General features: G+C 43.7%; 1 protein-coding gene across 1 annotated transcript in view; it reads right to left on the bottom strand.

The window, feature by feature from the left end:
- Window positions 1-2430: 2430 nt before the first annotated feature.
- SPECC1L (sperm antigen with calponin homology and coiled-coil domains 1 like) overlaps window positions 2431-10167 on the bottom strand; it is a 61442-nt gene continuing 53705 nt past the window's right edge. Inside the window, exons 15-16 of the mRNA XM_070761992.1 lie at window positions 9132-9240; window positions 2431-2450 (exon numbers count right to left, since the gene is read on the bottom strand). Coding sequence (XP_070618093.1) covers window positions 2431-2450; window positions 9132-9240 — 129 coding nt within the window. The remainder of the gene's footprint in view (window positions 2451-9131; window positions 9241-10167) is intronic.

The raw sequence follows: 10167 nt of genomic DNA, 5'->3' as shown, positions 1-10167 counted from the left end.
TGTGGTACAACACTTAGTGATTGTCATTGCGGTCAAAGAAGCAATGAGGAAACAATCAATACAGTGGCACCTCTACTTACGAACCTAATTCATTCTGTGACCAGGTTCTTAAGTAGAAAAGTTTGTAAGTAGAAGCAATTTTTCCCATAGGAATCAATGTAAAAGCAAATAATGTGTGCAAACCCATTAGGAAAGAAATAAAAGCTCGGAATTTGGGTGGGAGGAGGAGGAGGAGAAGGAGAGTCGCTGCCAAAGGAAGAAGGTGAGGTGAGGGAAATAAAAAAAAATTCAAAACTTTAAGGCTTAAAAAAAAGGGACTCTGAGGCTGCGAGGAATAGCACACGCCTCCAATACATGCAGCGTGAGGCTGCCTCCCATGCAGTGCCTCCCATACACTGGCTGCTGCTGCTACCTGCTTCCTTTTCCTTCCCATGCTGAAGGGCTCCCCTCTCCTCTCACTCGCTCGCTTTATAGCCGGTGCCTTCCTTCACTGTGGTGACTCCTCAGCTGCCCAGAGCGAAGGGAGCGTTTCTTTTCTCTGAGCGCTGACAGAGGTTTATTCCCTGTCCAAATGCCCATGGAAAGGAAAATGCTTTGTTCACTCTGGACTGCCAAAGCCTCCTTAAGTGCCACCAAAGGGCTCCTCTGGCAGCCACAGGACCAGTAGGGAATTCTTTGATTTCACCAGAGGTCGGAGGGACTAAAGATGATGACTTAGAGCTTGTGGGTGGTCTCTGAGGCCCAGAGGTTGGGGGCCTCTAGCCTAGTGAGTTGGCTGTGGGGGCTACTAGTTCCTCCCTACAAGAAGTGGGGATCGGTGCCTGATCAAAGGAGGCCCAGAGCCACAGAGGCCTCTCTTGCAGGAAGCAAGGCTTGTCCCGAAAGATCCCAACCATCACTGGTTGTTGCCCCATGGCCTTTCAGTGACTTCAGTGTGTGGTGGCTGACCACACCCAGACATTTCATCCCTCTCTCCCAACCCGGCTTCCGCCAGCTCCTGGCACGCAAACGGCTTTATTTGTCCAGAGGGAGGACAGCAGAAAGAAGAGAGGAAGCGGGGAGCCATTATTATTATTATTATTATTATTATTATTATTATTATTATTATTATTATTATTATTATGGATCATCATACAATCAGCCAGATACTTAGACCTAGAATTTATATATATTGTTCAGAAACTCCTTCTATTCCCTTACTGATATATTTTACTCCTATATTTTCACTTCTATTATTTCTTTAATATATTTACTCCAGTATATCCTCTATAACCTTCATTGTGTATTATTGTGCATTGGAAGAAAAGGAAGGAAGGAAAAAGAAAGAGAGAAAGAAAGAAAGAGAGAGAGAAAGAAAGAAAGAAAGAAAGAAAGAAAGAAAGTAAGTGCTGGGTGATGTGACTTCCGTTGAACTGGGAAAACATTTCGCTGCCTGAATATGTACTGGAGGCGGCAATGGGGCCCTGCCTGCAACTTCCAGCCTTCTGCCCCATTTCTGCCTTCCTGTCACTCGCCGGGTAAGAAGGTAAACTCCTGCCTGGAAGCTGAGCCGATCTTTGGTCTACTCTGCTTTATTCTGCCCACAAGGACCAGAGTGGGAAGCCGCCTTCTGCATTCTGATTTGGGGGCTGCTTTTAAGAGCCCGTTTTTCTGGCTGCTTATTTATTGGTTCAATCTGGGGGCATCAAGGATTTTAACGCCCGCCCCCCTTTGCACGTCCAGATCCTTCCCAGAGGGAAATGAAATGCCTGGACAATGGTCTGAGCCCTTCTCTTCTGTGATTTACTTGTCCTGCACATTATTATTATTATTATTATTATTATTATTATTATTATTATTATTATTATTATTATGTCAGTACAACATAGCAAACAAGATCACTATGCTGGATTTCGCATTTCAACACCAGTTGGGCGATTATTATTATTATTATTATTAATAATAATAATAATAATAATAATAATAATAATAATAATAATAATAATTAGATTTGTATGCCGCCCCTCTCCGCAGACTCGGGGCGACGTTAGAAAGAGATGCCTGCATTTATGCAGAGGCCGCACCCCAAGTGTGGCCTTAGAACTGTCCAAAGCAGCCATGGGCGATTTTCAGTTTCGGAGGCTGGATGGCGTGTGTAATAAATTGCTTGCATCTGTTGTCTGGATCTTTGTTTATCCTTATTGTTAAGATCAAGCCCAGCGAGAATGATAGAGAAGCATTGTCAGTTGTGTTTATCCTTATTGCTTTCCATTGATAAAAATTGAGCAAAGGAGATTAGAGGGCAGAGAAGAGCAACAGACCGTTGAGGTCTGGAGGCTATAACGTAATCGCTGAAGGAATTGGGTATGTCCAGTCTAATGAAAAGGAAGATTAGGGATGACATGCTAGCAGTGTTCCAGTATTTAAGGGGATGACACAAAGAAGAGCGGGTCAACCTTTCTCCAAAGCACCTGAAGGCAGAACAAGAGGCAATAATTGGAAACTTATCAAGGAGAGAAGCCGCCCTAGAAATAAGGATAAATTTCCTGACAGAACCATTGTGGGTGCTCCATGCCTGGAGGTTTTTAAGAAGAGACTGGACATCTGTCAGGACGTGGGGTTTCTTGCTTGAGCAGAGGGCTGGACTGGACCTCCAAATTCCCTTCCAACGCTGCTATTCTGTTAAATGTGAGTTAGAAACATAGAAACATAGAAGTCTGACGGCAGAAAAAGACCATGGTCCATCTAGTCTGCCCTTATATTATTTTCTGTATTTTATCTTAGGATGGATATATGTTTATCCCAGGCATGTTTAAATTCAGTTGCTGTGGATTTATCTACCACGTCTGCTGGAAGTTTGTTCCAAGGATCTACTACTCTTTCAGTAAAATAATATTTTCTCATGTTGCTTTTGATCTTTCCCCCAACTAACTTCAGATTGTGTCCCCTTGTTCTTGTGTTCACTTTCCTATTAAAAACACTTCCCTCCTGGACCTTATTTAACCCTTTAATATATTTAAATGTTTCGATCATGTCCCCCCTTTTCCTTCTGTCCTCCAGACTATACAGATTGAGTTCATGAAGTCTTTCCTGATACGTTTTATGCTTAAGACCTTCCACCATTCTTGTAGCCCGTCTTTGGACCCGTTCAATTTTGTCAATATCTTTTTGTAGGTGAGGTCTCCAGAACTGAACACAGTATTCCAAATGTGGTCTCACCAGCATTCTATATAGCGGGATCATAATCTCCCTCTTCCTGAGTTGTGCATTGGACTTTGGTAGGGAAAATATGAGGACTTCAATCAGCTCCAAACAGCAGGGGGAAACAAAATAAGCTTTGCTGGGTTGTCCTCCTCTCAAGGAAAGTGCCCATTTGTGTGTCTTTATTGGAGAAAGAAAAAGGGGTTAAAAAAAAACCAGATTAAGACAGGGTTTCTTGGCCCTGGTAGGTTTAAGATGGGTGGACTTCAACTCCCAGAATTCTAGCTGGGGAATTCTGTGACTCAAAGTCCACCCATCTTAAGCTTGCCAAGGCCAAGAAACCCTGCATTAAGAAGAAGTAGAGGGAGAAAGTTCTTCGGGAGAGGCAGGAAAATAAAAGCAAGAGAACCCAAAAGGTGTACAAGCGTCTTTTGTAGGAACAGGAGGTCCTCAGTCGGTCTGATGCAGCTCAGCTCTAGCCAACAACCCATGGCCACCCAGGAATCTTGTCTTCTTGAAATAGTCGAACTGTAGAAGAGCCAACCCTCCTTAGGTTGAAGAAATTCAACAATATTTGGATTTCTGTCAGCTTGGATAGCTTCAAGGCAGGATTGGACAGATTCATGGATGCCAAGTGTACCATAGGTGGTTATTGAAATGGATGTCCACATGCTGCCTCTATGTTGGTTGAGGCAGGCAGGATTTCCTTGAGTACCATTTGTTGGGGGTCAAGGGAAAGGGAGGGCATTGCCTTCTCTTTCTGCTCAAGATCCCCATGGACAATTGGTGAACCACTGTGGGACACAGAACGCTGGACTCGATGGGCTTTGGACCGATTCACCAGGGCTCTTCTTATGTTCTTATGTATACGTATGGGGTTATCATCCTATCTCTTTACTTTGCATTGGTTGTCCACACCTAAAGCCTTCTAGACTGACCGATAGTGACTACATACACAAAGAGAACCCAAAAGGTGTAGAAGCATCTTTTGTAGGAACAGGAGGTCCTCGGTCGGTCTGATGCAGCTCAGCTCTAGCCAACAACCCATGGCCACCCCAGGAATCTTGTCTTCTTGAAACAGTCGAACCGTAAAAGAGTCAACCCTCCATGGGCTGAAGAAATCCAAGAATCTGTGAAGAAGTGGTAGACTGCAGTGGGTGACTCCACCAAGGCTGGTGTGAAGACCTAACACAACCACATAGTGAGAGTGGGCTGTCTTCTAAGGCAGGGTTTTTCAACCAGTGTGCTGTGAGACATGGCCAGGTATGCCGTGGGGAAATTAAATATGGGTCCCCAAACTACTGCCCGCTGGCCTAATACAGCCCGTGGAGGCCATTTATCTGGCCTGCCGCCAGCCGCCTCCATTCGAACATAAACATTGCCCTCACAATCCCTCCAGCTATCAGCGACAGGAAGAGTGGAGGCACAGGGAACGCTCACTGACCAATCACCTTCTAGGATTCATCTCGACCACTAGCGGTCAACCAATAGCAGGCCGCCTCTCATCTACTTGCCGCGGCAAGTAGTGGAAACTGCTACTCCTCCCCATGGTCCGGATTTCTAATCCTGGTCAGGACCGGAGGTAAATGTTACCACCACTAGATGAAGCCTCAGCCTCAGCTGGTTATGTCTATCCTGGTGGTGTATATACATATTTGACCTTTTTCTTTTTATAAGAGGCAGAGGGTGATATTAACTATATGTATAATATGTACTGAGTTAGAGTGTCATTTTGGTTGGTGGTGTGCCCCAAGATTTTTATAAATGTAAAAAATGTGCTGCAGCTCAAAAAAAGTTGAAAATCACATCCATGCATCCAAAAACTTAAAAACAAGGAGGATTCAAGATACTATGAAATTTGGGGAAAATTTTATGATTGGGTAAAAAAAAAAGAAAAAAGACAAAACTCAAATTAAAATAGGCTAATACATAGGAAAAATATTGATAGTGACTAAACACAAAATTTTGAAAACCTTTGACTGGATATCTTGTTCAATCCAAACTGACCTTAGATAAAGTGTAGATCAGAAAAAATATGGAAAAACCGCTGACACCATACGCCGCACATCGTTAATTACAGGAATTCAGAACTGTTAAACAAACAGTTCAAGGGAGGGTAAGGGTGAAGGAAGACCCAGAAGGTAAAAAGCATTTAGACAGAAACTTTAGATTTTACTTTTATGTATTGATACATTAAGTTTTCTATGTTGAAATGATAGAGATTATTTGTACAGAACAATTATATGAGAAAAGTATAATGATTGTATAGTTAATAGTATATGTCGATATAACGATGCAAATTAAGATGTAACTTCTCTTCCTTCTTTTTATTTTTATTTTTGTAATATAATAAAAACTATTTTTAAAAAATCACATCCATGCAGGATGTGAGGCATGAACCACTTTGAACTCCCAAATACCCACCTCTTCCAATGCTTCTTGAAGGAAAACATAGAGAAAACGACCCTGTTAATGAAAGACCCTCAGAAGGAACAGGGAGCGCAAGGGGAGGTTTTGTCAGACTCTCCAGTGGAGCATCACAAAGAGATCAGAGTCCTGGAAAGGAACAATTGACCACATCGGCAGACGTCCCCAGAGGCTTCAATCTAGCCAAGACATAAAGTACTGAAAGAGCCCCGGCTTGTCTTAGCAGCACCTTGAGGGCTGACCAGCCCAAAGGACTCCATCATCAGACATGATTATAGTCTGTCATTTTACATTTTGTATCCATGGAACTCTTATTTACACTTAATTTTAATTTGAAACAGAAGAACAAACGACTAGAACTGACAACATAGGCTAAGAGCTTTGGGCATAATATAACAAGGGGAAAATGTGTGGCTGGGAGAACTGAAGTTCCTATCATAATTTAAAAGAGAATTATTATCAAAGGATGTACGCCCTGTGCACAATTATTAGGCAAATGAGTATTTTGACCATATCATGCATTTTGATGCACTTTCAAGCTATATAAACACAAATGCTCAGTGGAAATAAGCAGATCAGGTGGGTTGTATTTGTGTAAAGCAGGGAGGGTGTGGTTTCAGGAGATCAAGGTGTGCATAATTATTAGGTAGCTTCTTTTCCTCCTGCAAAAATAGGCTCAAAAGGGGGGGGGGCTCTTGTTAAACAGATTTATGGTGAAGGAACACGCTGAACAATGTCTGGGAGGCTATGATTGTTTCTGCACAAAAGGTTGTTCCTCAACAGATCAAGAAACTGACAGACTCCATGAATGGAAGCCTTATGACTGTTACTGAAAAGAAGGATGACTATTTGGACACTCATTTTTTTTCTGAACTGCCAGAAGTGTTTATAAATTTTGAGTTATTATTCTCACTTTAACAGATGAAAGTAAATGAAAATGGGGAAATTTTCATTTTTCATTTAATTGCATAATTGTCCACCCATATTCTCCTAAGAAAAGACATAAACTCACTTTTACTTTCTTAAATATTCAGGTTTGAGGTTTATTAACATTTTGGATTGACCGAGAGCACTGCAGTTATTCAATAACAAATTAATCCTCCACAATACAGCTTGCCTAATAATTGTGCAGTGTAGTTGATGTGGGACTCCACAAGAATTATCCAGAATGCACAAAGGCACTTAAAATGTATGTTGGAAATGTGGGTAATATTTATTTATTTTATTTATTTATTTATTCTATTTTTATGCCGCCCTTCTCTTTAGACTCAGGGCGGCTTACAACATGTTAGCAATAGCACTTTTTTAACAGAGCCAGCCTATTGCCCCCACAATCCGGGTCCTCATTTGACCCACCTCGGAAGGATGGAAGGCTGAGTCAACCTTGAGCTGGTGATGAGATTTGAACCGCTGACCTTCAGATCTACAGTCAGCTTCAGTGGCCTGCAGTACAGCACTCTACCTGCTGCACTGCCCCTCTCCCGAGGACTTAGCAACTGGTAGAGTTGCTAAAAGCCGGAACATTTTGGGTTCAAATATATAGGACAATACAAGAAGGTTAAAAAAAATATTCAGTTGAAAGCAGAAATCTTGTTGGAACTAATGGACCAATAATTTAGAATAGTTCTAGGAGGCTGTTTATATATGTTAACTGCTGCAAGATTATTACCGGTACAGTATATGCAAAAATAAAAATGGAAGGACTCTGAAAGGCCCACAATGGAGGAATGGCTGGTGAAGATGACAGGATTAGCAGAGATGGCAAAACGGTCTCATTTGATTAGAGGAAGGACAATCAATAACATGTATTACCGGCTGGAAGCTCCTGGGGGACTTTTTGCTGAAAAAAAGAAAAAAAGTGTACCTCCCCCCACCCTCAAGACCTCTGGAAGGCTCTGTCGTTGTCTTCCATTCCTACGTTAAGGACTGATGCCAGAACATAATTTTGGGAGGCCCACCTTCTCTCCATGGCCTTGGACTACGGAAGACCTACTAGGCCCCCCTCTGCCCCCCCCTTTATGAAGACCCCAGGTGGGGTCACCTGGAATTCTGGAGCTGGGTGTTATTTTATGGAATAGCCCTCAGGTGTCTATGCCTCTGGCCATCAGGTGTTGACCTCTACAGGTTGTCCCAAAAAATGTATACACATTTTAAGTAATTATAAACTTGGTGTTTATTATAATTTCATTATTTCAAAAATGTAAAAATATTTACAAGTATTATTTTATGGTTTTTTTTCACTGATATGCATTTTGATCCAGACACTGCTGACAACATGAAGCAATGGAATTGCACACACCATGAAACAATTCCCTTGGTATTTGGGCACATTCATGTTCAAGGGCTTCTCTCAATTCAGGGACTGTTACAATTTACAATTACTTAAAATTAGTTAAAATGCAGTAAAAAAACCCCAATAAGATGATACTTTTTATTATTTATTATTATTTTATTATTATTATTTATTTTTCAAATAATAAAATTATAATAAACACCAAGTTTATAATTATTTAAAATGTGTATACATTTTTGGGGGACACCCTGTATGGGAGTCCCGGGCTTTGGATAAGATGGAGAAACCAAAGCTAAATCCAGGGAAGTCCGGGGGGGGGGATCCTGCTCCCCATGAACAAGCAGACTCCCGGGGTGGGGGTGCATAGCCGAGCCTGGCCTTTCCTCGAGTGCCCAGGTGAGGCTGATGCTGAGGGGCGGCTCCCTCCCTCCCTGGGCAGTGGCCTCCCCGAGAGCTCCTACCACCCACGCGTGGCCATACGGGGCCTCAATGTAGGAAGTAGCATTTTGAGAAGGGCCTGCTGCTCTCAGGAACTACATACAAGCAACAACCGTCTAATTCCAGGAAAGGAGAAAAGATGCAAACACACACACACACCTGGCCATCAAACAGGGGCCTCTCTGTGTGTGAGGGCCCCCCACCCCCACATGGCAGGGATAGTCCAAGGTGGCTGGGCCCATGTGCTCGCTGGACCTCCCCTGGACAAAGACTCTGAGGGAGAAAGCCCAGAGGGGCCTCCCCTTCTTCCAGGCCTCTCAGTAAAATTTCCCCAAATAGTAATGAGGAAAAATCACAATACTGCCATACAGGAGCATTCACTGAAGCATTGAGCAGAGCAGCTTTTTTTATCGCATATTCAAAATATTTAATAAGACAAAAGTAACAAGAATATATATTTTACATAAGTTAGTCGGTTTTTAGAAGATGGCTAAAGAATTCAATAGTTTTTAAGGAATCTAACAAAGAACTTCCCTGTTAAGCCTTCCTTAGATTTATTTCGCCCTTTGGAGTGCTTTCCTTGATAAAATATATATATATATTTGTGAGATCTTAATATAATTCCTACTTCATCAAAAGTCACAGACGGGCACTCCCAGAAAACAAGTCGGAGGCTTCCCTCCCCTGCTCCAGGTGCCTTTCTCCAGGTGTGGCTCCTCTGCACAACTCCCTTCCATCCTCGCCCCCTTCCCCGGAGCAAGAACGCCTGGAGCGATTCCCGTAGAAAACTCACCTTGCTGTTGCTGGGCTACAATGGGCTGCCCTCTGCTTAGAAGAGAAGTACAGCTCTCCTTGTAGGAGGCAATACAATTGGGGCGGACACAGGGCTCATCATTTAGACCCTGGAAGAAGGGACAGAACAAGGCCACCTTTCTTCCAACACCATCTCCAGAGAGTTCGTTGGGTGCAAAGACCCCTTTTAAGACAAAGGGGAGACTGCCGGGAGGGGGACGTAGAGCAGGTTCCCCACCCCAACCTCCCTCAGGCGAATCTCCACGGAAGGATTCCCAAGGCAAAATCTGTCGGCATTTCCAGGCTCCTTGAGGAAAACCGGAAACAGAAACTGGGCACTGCAGTGGGTGGGGGACCCACGAGGCAGCTTACAGACGTGAGCAGTTTGCAAAATGTGTTTGCTCGGTGAACGACTACAGGAGGCACAAGAACACCTTCTGGCTACATTCTTCGGAGTTCCTTCTGACTGGTTTCAGCACTTAGTCTGGCTTCCAGAGCATTTCCAAAGCTGAATTGTGGAACTGGATTATATTCTCGACAGCTCACACAACGACCACATTCAAAGTCCTTCGCCAGGCACATGAAGAATGCAAAATTACATTTTGTGTGTGTATTTGGGGTGGGGGTGGGGGAGGAGAAACAAAGCACATTTGCAAACAAAAGGTAACAGACTAGTATTCCAAAAGGCAATGGGGGTTTCCCTCTAGTGTGAGCAGATGGACCCTGGGCCCCTCCAGGGAGGGAGGGAGAGGGGGGAGGGTGCCCCTCATTTCATCGCCCAGCAGCAAATCCAGCACGGCTTCTGTGCCAAGGCCTCCAGGGGAAGCTTCAGGAGGGGGAGGGGGGAGCTTCCTGGTCCTAGAGGCGGTGGCTGCTCCCCCCCAGGGTCAGTTGAGCCCCCCCCCCAAAGCTTGAGCCAGGTTGATTTAAAGCCCCAGGCAGAGATCCAAAGTTGCTCTTCCATCTGATCAGGATTAATTCCACCTATTAAACCAGGCTGAGTCCCCAGAGCGCAGCCTGCAGAGCCCCAAGCCCCC

The sequence above is a fragment of the Erythrolamprus reginae genome, chromosome 10 (assembly GCF_031021105.1).
Source record: "Erythrolamprus reginae isolate rEryReg1 chromosome 10, rEryReg1.hap1, whole genome shotgun sequence".
Lineage (NCBI taxonomy): Eukaryota > Metazoa > Chordata > Lepidosauria > Squamata > Dipsadidae > Erythrolamprus > Erythrolamprus reginae.
This window is presented reverse-complemented; position numbering and strand designations above follow the sequence as displayed.